Source organism: Ambystoma mexicanum, chromosome 8, assembly GCF_040938575.1.
Source record: "Ambystoma mexicanum isolate Mex_15411 chromosome 8, UKY_AmexF1_1, whole genome shotgun sequence".
Lineage (NCBI taxonomy): Eukaryota > Metazoa > Chordata > Amphibia > Caudata > Ambystomatidae > Ambystoma > Ambystoma mexicanum.
The window spans coordinates 1,623,035,383-1,623,062,775 of NC_090929.1; the positions used below are offsets into that span (position 1 = coordinate 1,623,035,383).

The 27,393-nt window shown below is 45.3% G+C and overlaps 1 protein-coding gene across 1 annotated transcript in view; it reads left to right on the forward strand.

Moving 5' to 3' along the window:
- ATRNL1 (attractin like 1) overlaps positions 1-27,393 on the forward strand; it is a 2,575,823-nt gene that overhangs the window by 578,601 nt on the left and 1,969,829 nt on the right. The window contains exon 8 of the mRNA XM_069611898.1: positions 4,696-4,951. Within this exon, the coding sequence (XP_069467999.1) occupies positions 4,696-4,951 (256 nt within the window). The remainder of the gene's footprint in view (positions 1-4,695; positions 4,952-27,393) is intronic.

Genomic DNA, 27,393 nt, shown 5'->3' on the forward strand with positions numbered 1-27,393 from the left:
GGCACATTAAAAATAAATAAAAAATAAGATTAAAAGTGAATCTCTAAATATTGACATCTTAGATTCTGAAAACTCTAAATTCCCTGTCAAACAAAACCCTTCATTAGATCCTTATAATCCTCCTTTAGAAAAGGGAATTAAGGATAGAAATGTATTTTACAACAATATTCCCATTTACAGAAGTAAGTTGAACAGTGGGGACTTCAATTCCCACAATGCCCAAAGTACTGGGACGAAAAAGAGAGATGCAGAGGAATTTATCTGCAAGTTGCAGGTTTATAGGGTTAATGTCCCGCACCTAAGGGAGACTGGTAGGCATAAAAGGCCCCCTTGGGTGCAGGCCAAAGGGAGCAGCAGAGAAAGCAGTAGTGGGAGGTGGAGTGATTGCAGTAACTCCACATTGCATTTGCAGCTGAAGGAACTGCAGCTGATGGACCCATTTACAGAATGGATGCTGGTTCTGAGAGAGTCTCTTCCTTCAGAGACCTTGGTTGCACAGGTCACGCAGCGGGAAACTTTCATTTTAAAAGCTTTCTCCCTGAAGGCTGTGGTTGTAGAGGTCGCCCGGCAGGAAGTGTGAAGTTGAGAAGCCTTCCCCACAATAAGGCTTGCTCCGGTGGCAGGGGAGCACCAGACAGCCTTGGAAGCGAGAAATGCTCCTTTTATTGATCGGCGCAAGCAAGGGATAATAGACAGAAGCAGTTTGCTCTGTTGAGTGGGGAAAAAGAAGCAGAAGACCTTAAGGCAGCAGAGTGAGCGGACGTGCACGCCAAACCTGGTGAGTTCGCTAGCATATTGTGACCCTGGAGCACTCCGTGATCGGACTGCTGGTCAGGCACCAGTACTGTAGGTGCCGAACTCATGTAAACAGAGTGAAGTGGCAGAAACAGAAGTGTTTTGAATATCGAACTAATATAAAGCAGAGTACTATGTATTCTGAATACCAAGCTGATACGAAGTGGAGAAAGTGGCAAAGTAAGAACTGGGCGAACAGACCAGAAAAGTGTCATTGGGCCTCATTATAAGTGTGCCGGTCCGGTAAAAACTGTGCCAGTAAGCCAACTGTGCCACTACAGGTCTGCTTGCCGGAGTTGCTGTGCCTCGCAGGTGGGATCCTGCCGGGCACAGCTGCCATGGTAAGCAGACCTACACGGAAGCACCGGCACAGTTGTTAACGGTGCCGGTGCTTCCGTGTTCCCCATTCCCATTGGACTCAATTGGGAATGGGGATTAACATTTACCAGGGCCTGACTTCCGGGATCGCTGGGGTCTTAAATCCCCCGGTAATTCCAGCAAGCCAAGCGCTGGTAAATATTTGAAGTCTGGCAGCAACCCGACGGTTTTACCGGCATGACTACCGCTGGACTTGTAATGAGGCCCATTGTATTTTGGGAGGTCAGACTAATTGCCAACCACACAAGAGGGCAATAACAAAGCAAACCATCATTGTCAAAACCAAGAGAGTGCAATTGATAACCTAGTTGAGTATATACCTTCTTGTCAGAGGGAGAAGGAAGCAATAGGGGGAACTTAACTAAATGAGCATTGCCTAAACCAAGCCAAAGAAACGAAAAAGTGAGAGAAAATCATGTGCAGCCTTTGGTTAGTACAAGATTGGGAAAACAAGAGTGGCAGCAAGACTGCCCTTCTGACATAAGGTATTCAGGAGGAGAGGAGCATAACCTGCATTGCATGCGGCAATCAAAAGTATGGAACAAACAGCACCAATGTATCTCATGTGTTTCCAGAAGAAGTAGTCAAAATTGTGATGTTGTGGAAAGTCAAAAGACTTTACAAGTTTTGTGAAGTAAAACTGTACCACAGACGTACTTGTAGAAGTAGTAGTAGTTTAATTAGTTCTGGCAGGTGAGTACACCAGGGCAAGGGATCTTTTAGAGTTAGGCGTGGCAGGTGAGCGGTCCAGGTGGAAGTCATTGAAGTACTGTGGTGTGGTTAAAAGTGTTGAAGAAGAAGTGGCAAGACCACTAAAGTACACTGTGAATGGTTGTGGAATCATCCTGACCAATCAATATTGCAGCTGCAAGTATTTTGTGAACTATTGCAGAATTATCCTGACAGAAGCCTTTTTGTTGATACTGATGAACTGTGGAAGTATAAGTACTTGTCTTCTGAAAAGCAGTTGTGCAGAACACTGTACCATACATGGAGAGATAAAAGACTTGTTAAACATTTTGAACTGTTGCTCAAGTCCAAGTGACAGACTTACTGAAGCAAGAGGAACTTTATTGGAACTTGGTTGCAAGATGGAATTTCCTTATTCTTTTGAACTGTGCATTGAAATCCTGTTTGAATCTGGGGAAGGGGAACTCGCCCAGGTTACAAGGAGAAACAGTTGCCAGGTTCTGAAAATAACTGTTGATTTTGTTATATTTGAATTCCCATAAGTATGTACAAGTGTGAGGGACAGAATCCTTTCGTTAGAGTGTTTCCTATTGTTATTTTGATAGGCATGGACATCCTCGTCAGGATACGGATAGTGAGACGTTTATCCAACCTTTGGAGGTAATAAAATGGCAACTTATGAAAAACCTTCACAAAGTTGTCTGCTTCACATTTCTGACCCCTCACACCACCCTTCCAAGGAGCCCGCATAACTATGGCTGCAGAGCTCAACATAGCACAGCTAGCCCCATGGTGGCCACCGCCCGGGAACATTTCTTGCAATATATTCAAATAAGTTACTTGCAGACAATTTGATTATTTTGGAAGGAAACAGGTCACTTTATTCAGGGTCGGCTTACGGGCGATCCTAGCAGTGACCTGGCCTCAGGTGGACCTGGTCCTAAGCACATTTCTGGGTGGCCCTTTGCCGTTCCCGGGTTTGAACCAAACCGGTGAACCCTCATTTCAGTTTACTGTCTTTCCCGGTTACCCCATCACTCCCAGTTTTAGTTCTCTCGGGACAAACCCGCCTCTGGTAGCCTTTCTACCAGGATCAGTTCATAACTCCCGTACGCCTGTATGGAGCGAAAAACCCAGGCCACAGCTGTTGTTGAGGAGTTCAACTGTCTGTAAAGGTGTAAGTGCCCGTCGAACCCTCCAGGCTCCGCAGCAAACAGGTAATGCTTGTGGCTAGCATCCTCAGACTGATTCCTCCTCAGATAGGATCACCCAGTAACTCGGCCCCTGTGACAGATAAAGAAAAACAATGAATCCCCTTTTAAAACAAACCTATCCTAAAGAAAGACTGTTAATACATAAACACACACAAAACATCCTAACATCCCCTAGTACCTGGGTGTTGCGTCCCGGCCGCCAAAGAGAGACCGTTTTTGTGGTGAGGCCTGGAATTTAAAGACCCCTCCCCCGCAAGCGGGAAATTAGTTTCAGCTGGCCTGAGAGGGCAGGGGGTGTGTCTGCCCCTTTTCCGCTTCCGCCTCCTCTCTGAGGAGTGGAGGCTGAATGTAAACGGGGGGGCAGAGGGACAGCCCCCTATGCTAGCTGGCCCTCTAGCGCCCCCTGTGTGGGGACTGGGCCATCTGCTATATGTTTGGACACTGCTTCAAACTATACACGTACTCTGCCCCTTTGCACCCCACCCCTCACCCCAGCCTGTTTCATACAAATTAATATGATAAACTCATAGCGTTTATGGGAGGGAACAGGTTTTCGTCTGTGAGTATGTGCTTAGGTTGTGAAACGAGCTTGCGAATGGGAAAGAAGTAAGAGTTGTTTTTTAGGTATAAGCTGAGACCAGGGCATCTTTGCCATGTGGGGCTAAAGAATGTAAAGCTGGCTGCTGACATGTGAGTTTACAGTCTTCCTTGGGTCATTTATCTTGTTTTAATTGGTCACAAGAGATTTTCCAAGCATCCTATACAGTATAGGCTGTGATTAGTGAGTGCTCTTTGAAGACTAATAGAATGTCCTGGGGGAGCCAGCAGTTACATAGCTTTATCTTGGAGAGTTATAATTGTGCTCTAAAGGTAAACATCTGCCCAGAAGGCAGTTTCTCCCTCTATACAATAATTAATGTGTATTGTATGTAAAATGTATGTATGCATTGATTGGAATTTAGACTATATTTTTTTTGTTTATATATTTTTTCAATGTCAGTTATATGAATTCAATTAAATATTGTTAACTCATTAGCATTTAAAACTACAACACCAACAGTACATTCTGTCCCTTTACATAGAAGATATTTACATACAATATCACCCAACCGAAGTTGGTACTCGTTTATCAACCCCAGAAGCATGAAAGGCTAAGTTGGCCTTGCTGGGATTTGAACCTGCGACCTGTGGATCATTCCATATTTCAGTAGTAAGCGCTCAACCCGCTGAGGTATCTTACCGGCATATACAGGCATATGGAGTTCTCGAATACCCATCTCCAAGTCAACTGTAGTCTTGCAACCTGAGAACTCAGCTGCATTCTTTTACGTACCGTCCCATACCCCCCCCCACATATTAATCTGAATCCCTCCTGCATACCCGCATCATGGCGGCATCGCGTCTGCGGACTCCAGCACTGCGTCCAAGTACTCATCCCAGACAGAAAATATGTCCTCTTGCTCTGCTGACACTGCCTGCTTAAGCCTCATATCCCTTTTCCGCTGTGGCCCATTTGATAATGTTTGGCACCCAATAGACTATACATTTATACAAATGTTTATTACACGTGGTTACTTCAATAGTTAAGTTTGTGCTTGATTTGCTTCCTTCCTAACAGGATGATATCTACATGTACGGCGGCAAAATAGAATCCAGTGGCGGTAATGTGACAGACGAGCTTTGGGTTTTCGATATCCACAGCCAGTCGTGGAGCACCCGGACGCCCACGGTCGTCATGCACGGTCAGCACTATGCCGTGGAAGGGCACACCGCCCATGTGGTGGAGCTGGAGACCAAGGACGTCATAATGCTGGTGATCTTCGGCTACTCCTCGGTGTACGGCTACATCAGCAGCGTGCAGGAGTACTATATCCGTGAGTAGTTTTCCAATAGCTGTTGCCGTCAATGTTGACCTCTTACCTGCTTGTTACCCGCCCTCCAGTGCCATAGCTCAAAGTACCTTTGCAAGGAGCATTCCAGTTCCCTACACCCTATGCCTCATCGTGCATCATCTCCAACAATAGGGATTCCTGAATGTCCCTTAGTTTGATGATGTCAGGTTGGGTATTGTAAACTGTAATGACGTCGTTCACTAGACCGCCCCTTTAAACCCATTGCTCATTCTATGTCACTGGGTTTGTATATTGCGCTCAGATGGCATTTGCATTGTCCCTTGGTGCATTGACTTTGGAAGATGACTTGTGTGTCGTCTGCATAGTTGTAGCAGGTGATTCCCTGTCTCTTGATGAGTTTCATGACTAGGGACCATGTATGTTGTGAAGACTAGCGGTCATAGAGTCAATTCTTCTGGTTCTCCACAAGCTAAATTGTGTATATTCAATCTTTTGATCGTTTCTGTTCTTTCCATGCATAAGGAGGTCATTCTTCATCGTAAAGTGTTGCCTAGTCCGGTTTCCTGGGGTATTTTGATTAGTGCACAGTGGAACATTGTGTCGAAAGCCGCTGAGATGTTTGAGTACGAGAGCCAAAGATGTTGGTATCTGCATTGGTTTGCAAGACCTCCCATATGGATCTGAGCACTGAATGTGTGCCTCTTGTGGGTCTGGATCTTCCTTGGATGATATTCAGGGTACTGGGTTGTCAGTGGAACCTGATTAGTATCGTATCTGCCCATTGGAGCTGCGCGTGCTGTAAACCGCCCGCGTCAGGCTGAAAAGTCTCACTCTGGATCTTCACTTTATTGGGTTTTCACTGTTCTAACAGGTGACTCTTCAGGTTTATTCCAACTACTGCCTCTGCTACATTGCATCTATGAGGACTCGGACAGGACTCGGACAGGTTCTGAAGCAGGGATGTCTTGGCAAAGACCTAACTAGAACATTCACCCATTGTTTCATGATCACCCTTCATGATCTGAGCCTACACCGCCTGCATTCTGATCATAGTTGTTCCTGTCCAGCCACCATTAGAACCATTTAATACGTCCCTAGCAGCAACATTCTTTTATCAATTGGATGCGTGTTTTCACATTCCCTCACTCCCAAATGCGTGCGTGCGTGCGTGTGTGTGTGTGTGTGTGTGTGTGTGTGTGCGCGCGCGCTCGTTTCCGTATATCGTCATATATTTTATCATTCCCCGTGTTATTCAGAGGAAAGTTATCTAGTCCAGATGTGTTCTTTGAATTCGGGGACTTGGTTTTGCTTTTTCCCCATTGTACTACAATACCCGGAATGCAAAAGAGAACATGACGACCATCTAGCGGTTACACAACACAAACATACAAAAACAAACATTCATGCACACCAACCACCCCCGCATCTCAACATACACAACACAAACATACAAAAACAAACATTCATGCACACCCGACACGCCCTGTTTTGTCCTGCCCGGAACAGAAGACTTTCAAAGACTTTCCTAATGGAGGCGGCCGATGCTGCTTGCGGGCCGCCCTCCATTAGGAAAGTCTTTGTGCCTCGCGGGCCGGACAAAATGGCATGGCGGGCCGTATGTTATGCACCCATGATCTAACCAATGACATGGGGTATTTGGCTAAAAGACCAGCTAGTCACAAACCAACTCAGAAATATATACATTTGCTTCCAGTACAGGCCAGGATCTAATTGAAGTTACCATGACTTGTGTAAAAATTCCTGGAACCATCAAGAACTACAAGAAAAAGCCACAATGTACTCAACCAAAAGAGGGCTGTGTTCCACCCAGGCCAACTGCCTGTTCATCCCTAAAATGGCGTGAAAGAGCGGGGGATTTGTTGCAATCCCTCCCTGCCTCTGGAATAAGCTCCCAGAAGATGTTAACCCACCACCCCCACCCCCGCCCCCACAAACCTAAACTCATGCCAGGCAAATATCAAGACCCATCTATTCTGAGGAGGCAACCTGGTAGGAACACCCGCTGAAATCTGCCAAGGTGCCAAGAAGCTTTTAACAAATGGATTGGGCACTGTACTGATAAACATGAACGGGATTTCCACGGCTTCCTGGACTTCAAAGGTGCAGAAGGAGATTGGAAAGGATTGCACTTTGCGCTTCAGCTAGCAGGAGCTTGGAAAGGATTGCACTTTGCGCTTCCGCCAGCAGGAGTTTAGCTTGGAAAGGATTGCACTTTGCGCTTCAGCCAGCAGGAGCTTGGAAAGGATTGCACTTTGCGCTTCAGCCAGCAGGAGATTGGAAAGGATTGCACTTTGCGCTTCAGCTGCAGGAGCGTAACACCTGTGCTTGGCATGCCACCAGCTGGGCACTGAAATGCACTGCTTTGCTTCGGGAAGTAGGCCCAGAATGCTAGATGGGTAACTGACTTTGTGCAAATGACATGCCCAATGTTATTTTGCGCCTTAATGTAGTCTGGAGGGAGGTCTTGATTAGGGTGGGATTACAGCTATTGATGTACTATGTGCCTTTACATAACAGTAAACCACTATCTGGCCTCAGCATTGTTTGGACTTCATCTCCCATGACACTTAGCCAGCATAGCCAGTGGTAAAGCATCATGGGAGTTGTCGTCCAAAACATATGGAAGGCCACCTAATGAATAACCATGCTTTACATTGGCATTCCCAAAGCAGTATCTTTTATTTTTCTGCGGACGGTTATACTGAAGGGGATTAAATGTAAAGTTGCACCCATAATAGGAAATGGGGAACATTCTTGTTTGGTAAAGTAAAGATCATTGGTTCATAGGAATATTGCCTGCATAGCTGACGTGGTGTCATCATAACTTGGGGGGGGGGGGGGAAGTGTGCCGAATTTCTCAGACTTTGAATTGGTCTGCATTTAGAATGCAGCACCCTGCTCTTCCCTTACTCTTGGAATACTGTACTAGCTAAAGCAGGTAAGTCCTAGAGCATCGTCTGGAATACTGGATGTTGTTTGAAGTGTGCATACAGTATGATGCTAACACTTGGAGATCTGCAATTGGCCCTGAAAGCCTCCTAGTTGGGCTGACTTTGGTGGATCGTGGTCCGGGGGTGCTGTTGAGGTTTCCTGTAGTGCAAACCCTCAGGCGTGCAAGATGGAATGCATTGTTCGTGAACATAATTTATAATTGTTCTTTTATAATGCGCTTAATACCAGAATTAACCCTTTTCTAAGCATGGGCCGGGATTCAAACCTGCGTCAAGACGAGTGCGTTGCCCCCGAGCTATCCTCCCGGCTAGGAGCAAGGCACAATGCAATCTACATGCAATGCGAACAAGTCGGCGCCGACATTGTTATTTTTATGTGCTAAATGACTCCCACTCGAACAAATGCAAACACTACACGTTTCAACGTCGAGGATTACATTTGCCGGGCAACAAAACCTTAAACCTAATCCATCAACTTGCCCAGTCTGATCACAGGAGAGTCACCCCGGTCTGGCACCGTGCTAATGGCGAGGCGGAGTGATTTATGAGAACGTTCATCAAGGTGTCCCGAATCAACCACGGACAGGGTCCATGTCTTTGCAGAGCCCGATACAGTTCCTTCAGGAGTATGAAGCGACCCCATGCTGCTCGACTGGGATGGCCCCCGCTGAAGCCATGTTTAGGAGATGCCAGAGGGGCCTGCTGCCTAATGCAAAGATCGGGAGCCCACTGTTATTGACAATGCTTAGGTGGAAGAAGAGAGGAGGTGCTGGAAGGAAAGCGAGGGCATGAGATGGTGCTTCGGCAGTACCAGTTGGCCCCAGGAGACTGGGTGATTGTAAAGAATTCACGTCCCCAAGGGAAACTGTAACTAACATATGAACCAAGCCCTATGGGCATGGTCACTGTGAAGGGGGTCGATGGTGACGGCCTCCGATAGGACTGGAATGGTGACCAGAAATGCCAGTTTTTTCAAGAGAGTAGGAGAAGGCACGCGGCTGGGTTTGTCCTTGGGCAGAGACTGTGCCGATGAGCCGGATGAAGGTGGTGGGGGCGCCCAGCCCCGAGGTTCCCCGAGGTCAAGGGGATGCACGTGAGGAGAGCCCGAGCTGGGAAGAGGGCAGGCGGAGGCCTACCCACCTCAATGACTATGTGCTGGACCCCTGAGTCATGCAGGTGGAGACCGATACATGCCCGCCATGGTGGGGTGTTTGAAGGTGTTTGCCACATGTTTGAGTGGGTGGTGGTTATTTGTTAAAGGGTTATTTGTTATGAAAACGGAGGAGCGTGGTGTCCCCTTTAAGTTGTGCATGCGGTGGAGTGGTGTAACTCTGTTGCGTGCGGCTGCAAATAAAACGGGCAGATCACGTGGGCTCAAATCAGAGCATGCGTGGAGCCTGGACGAGATACACTGCGTATTTGTATGCCGGGGCTCACGGCATGCGGGGAGCTTCCGACCACAGGACTCCCCTACCACAGACCTGCATCATGAAAGTTTTACACCTACACAATGTGTTTATTGAAAACTTAGAAGCATTTCTCTAGCCACTCCACTTGGCTAATAACATCTTTGTGCATTGCCAGCAGTTTTAGCTGAGTCTCCATCTGCGTTCATGATTCGTTGAATGCACTGAAATAAATGGTGTTACATTTTGTAAAGCCGATCCGCGCATAACAAGGGAGTTCAATGACCTGCTGCGTTGCAGCCCAATTCCAAAACCTGATCAAGGAAATTAGATGCAGCGTGGCACACATGGACAGTTCTCCCCGGCAGCAGGAAAGGCATTGCTGCTTCGGTGCCCCGAGTTACCACTTCTATTAACACAGGGCACGGTTTTGCGAAAAACAACTGTGTGGGACGGATTAGCAGATAATGGGAAACAGCCAATCTTATGCATCCATGAGTGGAATAACTTCTCTGCATAAGCATTTTTCTGCAGAATCTGGTTTGCTCTTCGGACCCAACTATTTTGCTGAGAGATTATATTTTCATCCTAATTTACATAGGAAATCCTTGAAATCCTGCATTTAAGACGTTAAGAACAGTGCATACGACCTATGCAAATAGTTGTATACATACATTTTTTCGGAAGTTGGGCTTCACACGAATGCGCAAGCCCAATCTCCCAGTAAAAAAAACAAGATGGACGGTGCCATAGTAAATAAAAAAGAGACTTAGCCCCTTTTCTATTGCAGCGGCGGACACAGGTAGGACGGATTGCCGTGATCAGAGCATAAAGCTACGGTACAGCAGGTAAGTAGGGAAGGGTGTGGGATGTCTTGGATGCAGAGGAGTTGCTAGGGGGGGCTAAGGGGGCTATAGCCCCGGGTCTTTTGGTTGTAGCCCCGGATAGAAGCTCAGGGGCTACAACCAAAAGGATATAGCTAGCCCCGAATCCCGCCAGTCCCGACATTAGTTTAGCCCCTGTTCTTTTCCAGGCCTAGCAACACCCCTGCTTGGATGGGTGGGGAGATGGAGGAGATATGGGAAGGCAACAGGGAGGGGCTCCCTGTACATCCCCACAATCAATATAATGCCACTTGGGGAAGGGCCCTAGATGGCTGGAAAATGCGGGCAGTACACTGTGTTCTAGTCTGCATTTCCAGCCACCTGATTGGATGAGCGCCCTTTCCTGGGTGCAAATACAGCAGTTCACATTCGTTCTTAAAGGTTAGGCGAACACACTGCCACACCTAGCGTCAACAAAACATGGAAACATAATACTGTCCAAGATTTAGTAAATGAACAGTTTACAACACAGAGGATGGCATATGGTAAGCCAAGTTAGTTAGTCTTATGTTTGTGCCTAGCAGGCACGTGTTTCAAGCTACTGCACTTCCTCAGGGCTGTGCTGGATGAATCGTTTTATCTGGGGAGGAAAAAAAAGGAATTTGAAATGCAAAGAGTTGCAATGGAAATGCCCGTTCGGCAAAATTGTGAGCAAGCAGCTATGTGAAACTGTAGCCTTAATAGTTGCACTGGGTGGTTCGGCAGTAGGCTACCACGTGGGTATAGCTGCAGTCAACCACCCTGTGGGGCGAGTGCAGTGAGAAACTTCTTGGATCTCCTGTTGGAGCTAGAATGCAGGATTCCGCTGATATGAAGCTCTGATGAGGCGTCTGATTCGTTCTTAGTCTGGCTCAAGTTTATTTGCGTTTGTGAGTTTGTACAGATTATTAAAGTAGTCGCTGCAGAGTTTTTTTTTGCTGTTTTTACAAACATGCTAGGTTTCTTGCCCTGAAATCCTTAGAGGGACTCAAATCATATCAAATTTTTTTTCAAAGAAAGGAATTTTAGACATGCCGCATGCCGCTTCATCGGATCATACCTTTGTTGTGGCAATAAAATTATGGAGCAGACACTGACATGGGATCAGAAGGGAGTAAGAGTTGCCCAGATGAGTGCACACTCGTGTGGACCTGTGATATTGTTACTCACCCAGTGCCAAAGCCCAACAAGTAGTCAGTACAAGAAAAACAGAAATGGCAGAAAAACCCAGTTGGGAAATTTGCCATCTTCCCTCTCCATGGTGTGTCCGGTTGCCTCATGGCTCATGTCCCTTGAATATACTTCAGTGAGTGACCACAAGTGCAAGAGACTAGCAAATGCCTGCCACTGCCGGTCCTCCTTATGCATCACCACAGGACAATAAATAAACCAAACTATCTGCATCCAGTACTGCCAGATGCCACCCGGGAGTGTGGGGTTGGACTCGCTGTGCAGTGAAGGGTAGGTGAACGTTGATGTTTTATCGTCTTCGACCACTCCCATCGCCGTACCACTCCCATTGCTGTATGAACCTCCTCAAGATACATGGAGGATGCAGCGTTACTGGCTGCATCACATTCACCGCCTGCACTTCTGTGCATAGTCACCCCCAACCTCCCTCTACCGAACTCACGTGGCTCACAGAAGGGTCCTCCCACAACCCTGTATTGCTCTCCCTTTGATAACGCTCGATCAGCCTCCTCCCTCCGTACCACTGCTTAGTTCTCGGCCTCCACACACCAGACCAGAGTCAGCCTATTAGCCTAGCTAGTGCCCTCCAATCAGTGGCACCCACAACTCTACCATAGTTAAATAGACGTTCACCCATCTTTGGTCAATCACAGAAGTTCAGGTTGCACATTAGGTCAAGAAGCATGCAGTACATGGCCTGAATCATAGCGATGAAAATGAGAACAACCTCTTTGCGAGAACGCTTTTCTAAGAACACTGTTGAGAGTTGCCAGGTCCCTTCTTCTGTAGGCCATTAATCTAGAACTATCTCTTGACTTCCTTTTAGGCAGTGGTCGGCAGAAGCTGCAGATGCTATGGGTTTTCATTTGGCCAAGTCACAACAAGAAGTTTACTCGCAAAATGATAGAGAGTATCATGCTAAGTGACAGCCAATACAATAGCTATTATCTGTAAGGGGAACACTAGCCAGGCTTGGGCTCCCATCTTGGTAGTGTAGCCCAGCGACAACGGGACCTTGTCTTCAATCAATTTTAAGGGACCGTCTTGATGAAAAGAGCATCTTTGATAGGGAGCCAAAAGAACTGCTTAAAACCCTCCATTCTTTTGCATCGAACCCTAAAATGTTGCCCAGACTTCAAGAACTATCTCCTCTGGATTCAACACGTAAGACTCCATTTCCCGTTTCACCGGATTCCGCTTCACAGAAGGAGGAGGAGGTAGCTCTACACATAGCGTGCACATCTCCGATGAGCGTGAACTACCTCTCGGACAAGGATTAGGTATTTCCCTGGGCAGACTTGCGCCTTAAGAGGTTAGCACATCTCCGATGAGGGTGAACTACCTCTCGGACAAGCATTAGGTATTTCCCTGGGAAAACTTGCGCCTTAAGAGAGAGGTTAGCACATCTCCAATGAGGGTGAACTACCTCTCGTACACGCATTAGGTATTTCCCTGGGCAGACTTGCGCCTTAAGAGAGAGGTTAGCACATCTCCGATGAGGGTGAACTACCTCTCGGACAAGCATTAGGTATTTCCCTGGGCAGACTTGCGCCTTAAGAGAGAGGTTAGCACATCTCCGATGAGGGTGAACTACCTCTCGGACAAGGATTAGGTATTTCGCTGGGCAGACTTGCGCCTTAAGAGGTTAGCACATCTCCGATGAGGGTGAACTACCTCTCGGACAAGGATTAGGTATTTCCCTGGGCAGACTCGCGCCTTAAGAGAGAGGTTAGCACATCTCCAATGAGGGTGAACTACCTCTCGGACAAGGATTAGGTATTTCCCTGGGCAGATTCGCGCCTTAAGAGAGAGGTTAGCACATCTCCGATGAGGGTGAACTACCTCTCGGACAAGGATTAGGTATTTCCCTGGGCAGACTTGCGCCTTAAGAGGTTAGCACATCTCCGATGAGGGTGAACTACCTCTCGGACAAGGATTAGGTATTTCCCTGGGCAGACTTGCGCCTTAAGAGAGAGGTTAGCACATCTCTGATGAGGGTGAACTACCTCTCGGACAAGGATTAGGTATTTTCCTGGGCAGACTTGCGCCTTAAGAGGTTAGCACATCTCCTATGAGGGTGAACTACCTCTCGGACATGGATTAGGCATTTCCCTGGGCAGACTCGCGGCCTCAAACCTTTGAGGTCATACATTGAGTACGACAAATCTGGGTAAGAATCATGGCAGTTGGTAACTACTAAGCGCTCTCTTATGAATTCTCATTCATTTCTGAAGTCGCTCCGAGTTCATATCCCGAAGTTCCATCCCCAGGCTTACAGAATGATTTTGGGAAATGAGGGACGACATGCTTCTTGGAGAAGTCATTTGTTTATTTATTTTTTAAATGGAGCTCTGTACCCTAGGTTTCCCCTGGGCCGGTTGCCCATTCAACTTTTAGTTTCAGGGTAGAGGGAAGCACTGGGCTGCTAGTTCTTGTGTGAGCTTTAGGAAGTAGAAACTCAAGTCTTTTTCTTCGGCCCTGTTCTTTTCAATGCTTGAGTCGATGGCCAAGGCCTAAATGGAGTGAATCGGGCATTGCCAACATTGCGCAAGGGTTAGCCGTTGTTTCCCCCGTGGTTAATACTGCAGTCACCTGCCAGTCTTTGAGTATGGAATTGGCCCAGATGGATTCTTTTAGTTTATTTCTTACATAAGCGGTACACGCCCATAGGCCTCAGTGTGCTGACAGACCTATGACACAAACATAGCGTATACCCGGTCAACCGCATAATCAACTAATAAAAAATAAAACAGAAGACCCATGATTCCTACAAATGACATACAAATCAATCCAAAATAATTCTCAGCTTGGTATGGGATGACGTAGCACTGTTTTTGAGCAAATGTAAATATCCGCGGGCTACGTTACTAAGAGCGCATCCTATAACGACGCAGTCTATGTTGCCCGTAGAACACCCATTATTAATATACGTGTACGAAGAACTCTCAAGTCTGGCGTTCTAATGCAACTTTGTCCCACTCTTCGATGTAACCAGGCTGAAACTTTGTGTGAGTGCTTCCCCAGATTACGGTTCCTAGAGTGGCTGACTGTTAACAAACTTTTGATCTATAAACTCGAAGATACAGTCTTAAATGGTGGTTTTTGTTGACAGTATTATTTTTATTCATTGTTTTGAGATACGTTTTTATATGTGGCGAAGGAAAACATTACTATATGAAAACGTGTGGCTTGTAAACAAATGATGAGGGGAAAGATGAGCCCGGCACGGAACGCTAGGAGGACTTTCACCATAAGGCATGGGATACCATGCCTAGAACCTGCTGAAAGCCCAGTAGACTGATGCAGTGTGTACGCTCTACCCAAGCTCCAGCCTTCACAAAGATGAACGCTCATTCATTGACTTACAAAATGTGAGTTGTTTTGTCCCTGATGCACAGCAGGGGTTTCCGAAGAACTGAGGCTTGAAAAGTGTACTCAATAATCACATCTACTGGCTATGTCAATGATTGCTGTTCTTCACCAGTCACCCTGTAGTTCGTCCAGCTCCTCTACCACTTTCACTAATCTTTTTATTTATTTATTTGCATTTTTGTTTAGCGCTGGCCCTTCCGAGAGGGTCTTGCAGCACCTCATATAGTTAAAATATTGAAAAAGTGGGAGTTGAAATAAGTCACAAAATGTATTCAGGAAAGGATAGGCCGATTAGGATAGACAAGCGATAGCAGTGCAGAATGGCGGGGTTATGTGTGAGGAAAGAGCTATGTTTTGAGGCTCTTTCTGAAAGTGGTGATGGAGGATGTAGTGCACAGGTAGGGTGTCCCATGCCTTGGGCAACCAGAGGGTAAATGTTTGTTTTGTGTGCATGTGAGTTTACAGAGTGGAACGTGTGGATGGTGGTGGCTGGCTTGTCCGGTGTTTGTGTGGGTGATGGGTTAGAGTTTGCCATGAAGGTGAGATGGAGTTTTGAGATGGACGGCTTTCAATACCATGCAGAGTCCTTTGAAGGCAATTCTCTGGGGTATATGGAGCCAGTGGAGCTGGGCAATAGCGGGGGTATTGTGGGATTGTTTGGGTAGGTGGAGGATGAGTCTGGCTGCTGCGTTTTGTATGGCTTGCAGGGGACAAAGGGTGTTGATGGGGAGTCCAACTATTGTCCCCTGTTACTGTTTGCTTCTATTTCCATTTCATTTACCTCTTTTTCCTTATACATGCCCTACCTCTGCTTGACATTCGTTTTACTTGTGGGCCCATCAATCTCCAATAGAAACGTGTTGGAGGTTCATACAAAATCCTATGGAGAGACAAGGTCCATTCTTTATCCCTGGGAAATCCCATCCCCCCTTTCTCATTGCTTTCTGATATTATTGCCCAAACAACTAAATAATTGACACACAAATATTTGATGGTCACGTCCCATAAAATTCTCCTGCCAATCCCATAGTTTTTTGTTTTTGTTTTATCGAATGTTATTGTCATTTTTATAACACATCAAATCCCCATTATTCCGTCACACATCCCATTGTTTTTTAATCCTGCAAGGTCCGTCATTTCATCCACTCCTTTCTCAGATCCTCCCATACCTTTCTGCCATTCCATGCCTATTTCATGACCAGGCTGCCCACCTGTTGCGGAACACATTGAAGGGATTTGGTATTTTCACTTCAGAATTCCACAGTTAACACCAATATAGTGTGAAGAGGCCTTATGTTCGTTCACCCTAAAAGAGGACTGAGCGGCCTTGAGCGAGCCACCCACTCCTTTGAGCAACGCCTGGAGGGTGGTACACCGAGGATCCCCAAGAGCTCCCCCAAGCTCCCTTCAATGTAGTCATGGGTGCAATGGAGGCCTAGTAGGGTTAAAGGAGGTAAACAAAGCCTGAAAGGCTAGGGGGAGACAAGAAGGGTGACCCTAAGAACTACCATGTAAACACTCAATGGGAAACTCAGAGGTGACTAGATCACATGACAAAGAGTTGGCATTCACTACTCTGACAGATTGGCTTAAGTATTTCACAGATCCCAATCACAGCTCCATGGGTTGAGCGGAGTTTGGGCTGAGTTTACGCTGGGTGTGTTAACTCCAGCCTTTACTCTGAATCTGGCTTCAACAACAATCCCAAAGCAGACACTGAAGATCAAGGCAGGGAACTTTCATGCTTAGCACAGTAACGATAGGAAATGGCTAACTTAAATTCAGGAAGCTAGAGAGGCTCACAAGCCTGCTACGTGGATCAGCCTCAGTGTGCCACCTGACTCTAACATGTCATACAAAGGTTTATTTTTTACTTCGGAACGCAAGACCGGGGCACAGCCGATCATTAGTGAACAATAATGCACCACAGTGACATGGAATTATAATAAAAAAAAAACTGTTAATACATTGGGGATGTTGTGTACCCATTACGCCAGCACCAATCGGGAAGAACAAAGTGAATAGGACAGTGGACCTACAAGCCAGGCACTGTTTTGAGTCAACACCCAATGAGCAAGACTGTAAATGAGGGTGGAAACTGGCTGAATGTGTAGGAGATATGGTGAGGTTTCATAGAGGAGAGTTGCGACCAGTGAGATATGCTAGTGAGGGAGAAAGGAGATGTGCTGTGTCTCCATCAAGGTGGGACAATGGAAAGCAAGGGTGAGAAAGGGAAGGCGCTGCAGCAGTTGACAAATAGCCAGGGCTAGACAAGCCAGGAAAGGCATGACTAGAAAGAGGAGACATGAAGAAGCCTGCTAGTCTGGGCTCAATTGCACCGTAAGAGAGAGGTTAGCTGCTGAGAGCTGAAGTCCAGAACCTAGTGGCTGCAGTGAGGCTAACAGCCCCCATAACCTAGACTTGCTAGTTCAGGCCTAGCACAGGAGTGCCCAGGTGGGGGCGGGAATTCCAGATGGGTTTGTCTACAATTTGCTGCAATCGTAAGGTGGGCAGGGGATCCTTGAGGTCTTGCCCAGGTAGCTGTCTGAAGTCATCTGTTCATCCTTTTAGATACATAGCTGGATGAAGTAGCAAGTATTCAAGCCAAGTCAAAGGCTGCAGCCTGAGTTTAAAAACAAAAAAAGCAGCCTTCAAGGGAGGCCGAGCCTCATGTTAGAAGTGTGCAGGGGCCATCCGTTTCCTGAGACACTGAGTGTTTGCAGAACCCTGTCCTGGGCGTACACTTGGGTAGTTTGTTTTAGAATAGTGATGGACTTTAGACCTACTGTCCTGTAAATTAGACTAGTGATGTACTTTGGACTAGCATTGAGATTAGGGATGGATTTTGGACTTGCTGTTCTTTTGATTAGGATTAAGAATGTCAATGAATTTTGCACCTCCAATCCTTTAGACTAAGGTTTACACTAGGCATGGACTTTGGACTATTGGCTAGACTACAGATGGAATTAGGACATCCTGTCCTTTAGACCAAGGTTTACATTAGGATTAGACTTTGGACCATCAATCATCTAGACTTTGGCTTAGATGAGGGATGGACTTTGCAACTCCAGTCCTTTAGACTAGCGTTTAGACTAGGGTTTAGACTAGTGATGGACCTTGAACCTCTCGCCCCGAATGTTGATTGGGCCTTAGGCCCTCCAGGTGAACCCATGAGGGGCTAGTCAGCTCGTTGTGCACCTTTACATGCTTTCCATCTGCCTGCAGCACCTTGGTAAGTGTATTTCCCTGCCCCAACTGCCTCCATTAAGCCCATGGGTTCAATTTGCTTTTTTTCAATTTAAAGTGAGAATTGCCAATGCAGCGCCCATTTGTCTGACTCCCTACATCCCCAGATCCACTTTGTGACCAACTCCCCCTCCTGCCCCTGAATCCTTATTAGGCCTTAGGGGCAGCCCCTTTGCCTGGGCAAAGCTTGGTGAAGGGCTCCAAGGCAAAGGGCAGCTCCAGTCTGTGTTTGCCTGGGAAGCCAGCAGCCATCAGCCAGCAGCAACTGATAAGATAAGTGTGGTTGGAGTGGGGATTACAGCTATTACGTACTCCTTAAAAACACCACCACTTTTATTAGCTTAAATAACATAGCACACAGATGTTAGCCAGTAAGTGATTATTTTTCCAATCACTGCTGTGTCCCTATTGTAGGTGCTTCTCCGTTCAATGCTACGTCTCAAATTTAGGCATTTTTTCCACTTGCCATTTATCTCAAATCTAAGTGTTTTTTACTTGCTGATGTGTCTCAAATACGTGTGTTTTCCCACTTGCCATCTCTCTCAAACCTAGGTGTTTCGTCTTGCTGATGTGCCTCAAATGTAGGCACTTTTCCCTCTTCGCATACACACAACTAAGAAGGAGTGGGGGGGGGGAGTAGGCCAGACCTGAGTGGAGTGCAGGGAAGAAGAGGGATGTCTCAATGGGAGGGGTGGTTCTTCCAGACCTAGGGTGTACCCCGCCCTATATAGGGTCAAAGGGGAAACACGAGAGGGAGATGTGTCCAAATTAATTGGTTCAATGATAGAGGCCCTAAAATGGAAACAGCAGAGAGAGAGGTGTCCTGATCTTGGAATGGATGGACCGTGTAAGAGGATTCAATTCAACACTACAGCTAAGTCAACGCCTATTCTATAATACTGAATGAAAACCCTTATTGATATAACTTTATGTCCAGTTCATGCGTTCTGGATGACTACCCCTATATAACACCCCTCTCTCAGAATCCCCCTGACCCCACTGAGCCAAGAAGTAGTTCTGTTTTGCAAGTTGAAAGGTTTATTTATATATATCTATATCACGCTTTATAATAAATTAATAATTAAATATCACACTTAATCTGATATGCTAAAGATTAACAACGGAGAATCTGACACTAGCACACTTCTTGATAATCACTAAGGAGTTGACATGAAATGGATAAGATAGCAACAATACTTTTATAGTTTCAAATAGATGCAATGTGGAATGAAATACAGTACAGAAAATAACTTGATAGGATTTCAGCAAAAACAATGTAATCACTTTCTTGTACAATTCACCCCCCCCCCCTTTTATGCAATGCAAGGAAATGGAAGGAAGCACACAATTCTCAGAAATGCAATTCAAATGTAATTCAGTTCACCCAGCAACTTAGACTACAGACGTTGAAAACATAGGCCCAAATGCTTTTATATGTGCTAGCAATGGATGAGAAATATGCTGGAAATGCTTTTAATTCCCTTTCAGAGGTTCAGGGTGAGTGGTATCTAGTTAATATTAGCTCAGGCTCACACTAGCAATGATTCAGGGATGATTAGCAGGTTAAACGAATTTCTGGCAAATGGAAGGCAAGCAGCAGCAGCTTTTTTTACACGTGGAGAAATTTGCAAATCGCGGTAAAATTCGCGATTGCGTTTGGCGCGATTACAGAAGAACTACAAGGGCTATCAATATCATTTTGGGGTCCTATGAAAGCCTAGGATCTGAGCTTCCAGATGAAAGTTACTGCAAGTCTCTAGCACAAACGGTCACGGAGATATGAGCGATTAAATAAAGGTCGTTTTTCAGATTTGAAATTTTAAAGTTCAAAAAGACAAGTGCAGCTTGCAACTAAAAAATGACAAGTGACAGCTTTACAAATGACAGGTGACAGTTAGGAGGCAGTTCTACTTAGATTAAGCTAGATTGAATTATATTATTTTAACTAGGAGATTGGTTCTGCACAGTTTTCTAGGTACTCACACTATATTCTTGAGTGAAATGGGCCTCGCCATGGATCTGGTCAGGTTTTAGACGGGACTCTGGTCTCTGCACTTCACAGTGATCTGGGTCTGCTCTCTCTCTGGATTCTGAAGATTGATGGATTTAAAGTCTGGATCTTTCTGCACAGCTTTCTCTGGAGATTGATGGAGGTAAAGTATGGATTTTCCCGGCAGAGCTTCCAGCTGCAAATGGATTTGAAGGTCCCTATCTGTCCTGTCTGTCTGCTTTTATGTGTTTTCAAAATGGGTGTGTGTTCTAGCATCACTGACCCTACCTCTCTCTCAGCTTCTAATTGGTCAAACTTCCATTTCTCATTTGATTGGGGGAGCTAAGTTGTGTCAGAGTGATGTCATTTTACATCCTGCAGAGAGTCCACTCCTCCTGTCAACTTGCACACAAATCTAGATTTGATAACAAAAGACATATTTGCACAGGTAAACATTGGTTTAAAATTACATGCACACATCACATATCACAGGAGATATACCCTGTCCAAACTTTGCTCTTCCTGGGGGCTTTCATTCAGAAATGGCAATATTTTGCACTTTTTAACTGGTTTGCGATACCGTACATTACCCCAAATTTACACACATGTGCGCAAGGAGTATGGACATTAATTGATGAAGTGTCAGATTTTTCACATGCACACATTTTGAGTAATATCCTCTTTTCCGCTAAAACCCCCCTGAACATGCCACCGGTTCTAAAAACCTCTTAAAATGTGGGCAGAAAAATCACAAGAATTATGGTGTCATTTATACAATTTTCACATGTCCGCTCTATGAGTGATTCATCTTTTTCTAAAACCATATTCTGGCTATAGAGGTGTGTCTTTTCATGTCACATGGTACAGAAACCAGTCTTTCCAGTTTCTGGCAAGCTCAGAGACCCTGCCCCTCCCAGCTTCTGCCAAGAGGAAGCTCCATTTACGACTCCCGCCAATAAAACATTTGCCTGAGTCAGGACAGGGCTTTGTTCAATTTCCTGCAGAGCCCAGGTAATTCAATCAGGGAAGTGTCATATCCCTTTTGGTGTGAGCAGCAAAAGGGCAGCTAGGCCTGGGAACACAGCTGTGACCCAAGTTTCACTCCTGATGGGGGTAGTTGCCAGGCAGAATTCAGTTCCTTAAGCCAGGTTACAGATAAAATGTCACTTTTTGTTCCCCAGTTTAAGTCAAGACATTTTTTTACATATGCAGCTAGAATGCTGATTCTAAGTTTAAAACTATGACATTTAAACAATTGCAACCTATGTGACACTCAGAAGTAGGTCACTCAGTCAATTTAAACACTTAGATTTATTAGTGTCTTTCAGTCCACATTTACTTAAACTGCTGAAATCCACAGCGCAGCCAGTCTTGTTATAAACCTTCAAGTCACTTCAGAATATAACTTTACATTGTATCCACCTCTCAGTAAGTCTTTCTTTGGCCTGTTTTGGGTTCTTTTATTCAGTTTTCTACAAAAAGAGTAAAATCTGGTGGTTTTAAAACGCCGGCTTTTGGATAGTGGTGAGTACTGGTACTGCACCCCTTTTTGGGATTTAAGAAAATGAATTCTCCACAGTTATGGGTTTGCTTTTGGCAATCAGCATTGCCATTCCCAATGGTTTCAGACTACTGTGTGGGTAGTCCAATGGTGGTTTTAGGCAGTGTCCTTCTGTGCCCATAACATCGGCAAAAATGAGTGGCAGCCTATTCTTCATGCATTTCCCTGTGCATTTTCTGGGAAGCTCTGGCCATCATGATGTTTTCCATGTCAGTACTGCACAGTTTTGAGGTAGGGCTCGGATGCATGGGTAAATACATCCCACAACCGCAGGGCACAGGGAACACCTTCCCCCTGGAGGAACCCGTGGGGGTGGTAATTGCTGCACCAAAATTTAGTAAGGGGGAAGGGATCTGGGCAGCACTTAGTCTGAACACGGAGGGTTGAGAAGGTACTACCCATAAATGATTATGACCTTACTAAAAACTCACACTTGCCCACACACCATAGGGGTGGTAATGGCAGCACACCAGAATGTACGACAGGGGAAGGGATAGGGATATGGGGCACAGTTAGTCAGAGCAGCAGCGTAGGAAAGGGTAATGCCACTAACCAACCCTACTAACAACTCACCCTTCTGCATACACCTATCAAACTCTGAACTAAACACAACCATACCTCTACAACACAACAAAGCACACGCACTTCACTTCACTAGAACAACAAAACAAACCACATATAGCCTTGCCCAACAGCACATGGAGGCTACCAACAGAAGAGCACACCTAAGCTCAGCGGACGGTGTAAACCAAACTGAAGCTGCCAACAACACATCACAGCCCGTTTGCTCTTTTCTCCAGCTCAATCCGACTAACTTACCATCCCCTCTCCCTTGTTTCACAGATCTACCACAGCATCACGGAACCACGCAGGTGGCAACAGTGTGTGGTATGAGAACCTTCAACATAACATAACATAACATAATAAGGTTTAGACAAGGGACAGACTTTGGAAGTCCAGTTCTTTGGGCTAGGGTTCAAGTTATGGGAGGGACTTTGGACCACCAGTCTTTTAAACTAGGGATAGATGATCATATAGACTGGACCCCTGGTGACGGACTTTGTTAAACCTTTTTCCTTGTGCTGTTTGTAGAAAGCCATCGCTCCTTGGCTTACACCCCATCTTGCAGGACATCTTTCAACACACCCGTAAGAAAATAAGCAGGTCTTTGCCCAGTCGTGGGATCTTTAGGCTGAGGGGAAAACCTCTTAGACCCTCTTAGATCCTGAGAGGGACTGCTGCTGGGATTGGGTACACTCCTGCTGGATCTCAACAACAGGTCTCAAAGCCCCAGTGCCAGGGAGGGCCATTTTATTGTATTGTGTTACCATTTGCTTTTCTCCTTCACATTGGACTTTGAGAATAAAACACATTGGGACCTGTTGTCAAGTTGCATGCATGGTCTGTTACTTCCTACTCATGACGATAGTCCATTACTTATTTTTTTTTAAAAATGCATTCTAGTTAAAGATGGACAGAAAAAATGCATGACCTTGCCTCCCTGTAAAGAACATGTTCATGGAGTGCCCACGCGTAGAAATAGCCATGTTTGAAACAGATAAAAATACTTGTAGAGTAGGCGGAACATGCTCTGTGTGGAGTAAAAAAATAGAATGTTTTATTTTCTATAAAATATTCTTTCTATCGTCATGCTGGACATAGTATTTTTTCTATTTCTAGAGTAGTTTTGGAAATGTCCTCAGACCCTTACTAGAAATAGAGTAAAACGTGTTTGGAATTGTGCATTGGCTGGGCTAGAAAACGTGCCCCAATGCCTATTAATATCCCGGTGATGACCCCCTGAACGTAGTGGGGCATGTTTGAGTGCTGGCAGCCTTACCCTGCACTGTTAAATGAATGAAAGTTTGATCTGACAGACTTCTAATCGAATGGCATTCAGGTGAGTGGAAGATTGCACCATTTCTTTTAACAGTGATGCTACCTGTTCCAAACTATGGAACAAAGAACACCCTTCTGTGCATCTGTGGCAAGGTAATGTAAGTGTTCTTGTATTGCCTACCCCTGCTGTTTTAGTAAACTATTTGTGTGTGGCTCTGCAAGAATAGAGGAGGGGTTGGAGTGTAAGATTAGGGTGGCAGGCAGATGCAAATCCTTGGCTTTTGATGAGTGCAGGTTGGAAGTGCTGAGTGCCAGGGTGGGTGGATGTGGTTTGTGGTGGTGACACTTGGGCATGTGTTTCATCCAAAGGGGAGACGCAAAGATCTACTGCATAGCAGCACTGGTGTATTGGGTTAGCCTCTGGTGCATGGTTGTGGTGGTAGGAACCGGAGATGTGAGCTTTGCCAATACTCTGAGTTAATGTGGTTCTAGTAGACATAGCGCATTTGGAAAGGCGGCGGTCTGTGTCTGTGTAGTGTATGTTGCCAGGAGAAGTAGAGGCGAGAGGGGTTTTAGATTAGTGGAGACTCCATTTTATTACAATTTAATGCTAGACTGGACCGTTTGGGTTCCAGTCTGATGTTGACCTGTGAGTGGAGGGGTTTGCTGTGTTGCCCACTAGCATGCATAGTTCTTAATGTTGAGAGTGCTAGTGCTTAAAAACTGCCAGCCCGCACAGAAACAGACACAAACACACACACACACACACACACGCACGCCAATAATCCCAACCCTGTTTGGGTACAGAGTGGCATGCTTAAACATTATATTTAAAATAAACCTGACCATATGAGACATCCTTTCTGAAGAAGTGAGTGCCGAAGTTGAGGATTCGTATCCAACCCCAGACATGTATGGGATCCCCAGTTATTCACCCTCGCCCATGACACTCAACGCCTACATGGACCTTTGTCTTGGAGTGAAACAAAGCTACCCACTCGTGCTGCTCTGGTGCAAGAAATCCATTCAGTGGTACCTTGTTGTCTAGGGCAGTGGGCTGTGGTTCTTAACGATACTCCAAGGTGTGGTGAAGTGCCCCAGGGTAGACTGGAAAACATATGCTTCCAGGGTCATTGAGGTTTATTGTAATTGCGCACTTGTTCGGCTTGGCACAGAAAGAGAAAAGGGACCAGGAGATTAGAGAAGGAGGATCCTGTCAGACTAGAAGAGGGACAGTGATGAGCGGAGCACACTGAGAGGCAGGAAGGAGATTTGTGAATGTAAACACTGACCGAGAGATAAAGGGTGCCAAGATGCTGGTAACCTGCGACTGGATGACCGATACTGAAGTCTTAAGATTTACAAGTGAGATGGAGATTTACAATCCGAAGATGGAGTAATGATCAAAATAGTTTTTTTTTAAAATTATTGTGAACGCAGAAAACAAAGAAATCACTGTGGTATTGAGGTGTGCCATCGTAACAAAAGGGAATAAGGAACTGAAACAATTTAGAAACTGTAATAAAGCTTTTGTACATAAAATTGATTTCAATGTAAAGGAAATCTAGCCATTAGGATTGACCAAGAGGGACTTTAAACGGAAAGATAGGCTACAGCACTGGAATAGGAATATTGATAACTAAATCAATTAAATCAGAATATGGTCAATATTAACCTAAGTTCCAACAAATACAACAATATATCCGTTTCTTCCCAGATAAATTGACTAGATCCATCAATTTTCAATTTAGATTAATTCTACTGGAAAATAGGGAGGTGTTGGGCCCTAGATTATACATGAATCAATCATACAGAACTCGGGTTTTGAACTCAGGTTCTGAAACATCTGATGATTTATTGACCGACATTAGATAGGATCAGAAGGGAGTGTTTCAGCAAAGACTATCGAGTCTTGATTCGGCGGTACTGCAGTTCTGGAGTAAAATTGAAGACCTGTTAGTTTAATCAGTAAATTAGACATGTATACATTTTAACTGGAAGTTTTTTTATCATGAATTGAGATTAATTTGTCGCTGTTTTACTAAGAATTGATGATGGTTTTAGTTTTGTATTAGTGCATAAGGTTTAAATATGGTAAACCATGAATGCACTTTAAAAATATGCTGGTGAACACCATTGAGAAGGGGAGGGCATGTGACTGTATTTTACCAAGAGAATGACGAAAGAGGAGACCACCGTTGAACAAGCACCCTGGGGGCAATCATGTGAGAGTCAAGGTTGTCAGTGTTGAAAGTGACAGTGAACCCTAATGCCAGGGAAGAGTGGGGGGGAGTGGGAGGAGAGTTGGAACAGTATCGACATGTGAGTGATAATCCCACCCATAGAGCCCAGTGATGGTGGAGAGGTTCAAGCTGCATATTTGGAGGTGGAGGGAAGCTTGCCAATCACAAAACTGGATACGGGGACGTGGAAAGAAGCTGCCAATCACAAAACTGTATACGGGGACGTGGAAGGAAGCTTGCCAATCACGAAACTGTATACGGGATCGTGAAAAGAAGCTTGCCAATCACGAAACTGTATACGGGGTCGTGGAAAGAAGCTTGCCAATTATGAAACTGTATACGGGGTCGTGGAAGGAAGCTTGCCAATCACAAATCTGGCAAGCTTCCTTCCACGTCTGCGTATACAATCACGAAACTGTATGCTCGGACGTGGAAGGTAGCTTGCCAATCACAAAACTGTATACTCGGAAGTAGAAGGAAGCTTGCCAATCACGAAACTGTGTACTCGGACATGGAAGGAAGCTTGCCAATCACAACACTGTACACGCGGACGTGGAAGGAAGCTTGCCAGTCATGAAACTGTGTTCTCGGACGTGGACTGAAGCTTGCCAATCACAACACTGTATATGCGGATGTAGAAGGAAGCTTGGCAGTCATAAAACTGTATACGTGGATGTGGAAGGAAGCTTACTAATCACAACACTGCATACGCAGACGTGGAAGGAAGCTTGACAATCACACAATTGTAGCTGGTACACAAAGAGAGGTGTTCCTACCAGTAATTTATTCAATATCTATTTGGCAATTTCTTTGTAGAAATTTAATTTAACAAATATTGGCACCCCATTCAAGAAATCTGAGATTGTTCGGTGTACTATTGGTGCCTTGATTCAATCAAGCATTTATATTTTAATTTTGAGCTTGCCAATCACACATCTGTTTAATCGGACGTGGAGGGAAGCTTGCCAATCACAAAACTGTATAAGCTGACATGGAAGAAAGTTTGCCAATCATGAATCTGCAACAAACACTGTGAGACAGACAGTCTTGTAATTGAACATTGTTAGAAAGGGGGAGCGTTGCTACATCCTGGTACCTCAAGTAAGGGTTCTCAAGTGCATGAAAATAGTAATTGAGGATTCCGAGAAAGAGAGCGTCCTGCTGCATCATGGAACATGGAGTAAGGGTTCGCAAGTTCATGAAAGTAGTAAGGGAACATTGTAAGAGAGATCCTTGTAATGAAACCTTGTGACAAAGAGAGAGCCTTGCTGCAATTTGGACCCTTGCTTATGAATGTTATTATTTTCTCTGTGTATTCTTGACACTACGTTCCTTTGTCGTTCATTGTTTTGACTCCGTCTCTCCACTTTTCGTATTGATGCTCAAAATGCCCTCGTCTCTCCATATTTCCTTGTCTACCACCGTTTGCTGGTGTTGCCTGGTCCTCTCTATTGCCTTGTCTATATTCATTTGCTTGTCTCTGTATTTCCTTGTTTTCCCTCCATGTCTTTGTCTCTCCCTATTCGCTGGTCTCTCTTCGTGTTGCTTCATTCGCTTTGCACAGTTCTCGTCCCCTTGTTCATATCCCTGTACCCCTGGTTTCTCCTTCGATATTCTCTTGTCTCACCCAGTTCTCTTCTCCTTCACAGCTTGTCCCAAATTCATGCCTTTTTCACCATTTATTTTTTCTTGACTTGCTTCTTTCGGTCGTTCCTTGATCTTTCCCAATCCCCTATTTCTCTAACCAATCGGTAGATCTTTCCTCATTTGCTAATATTTT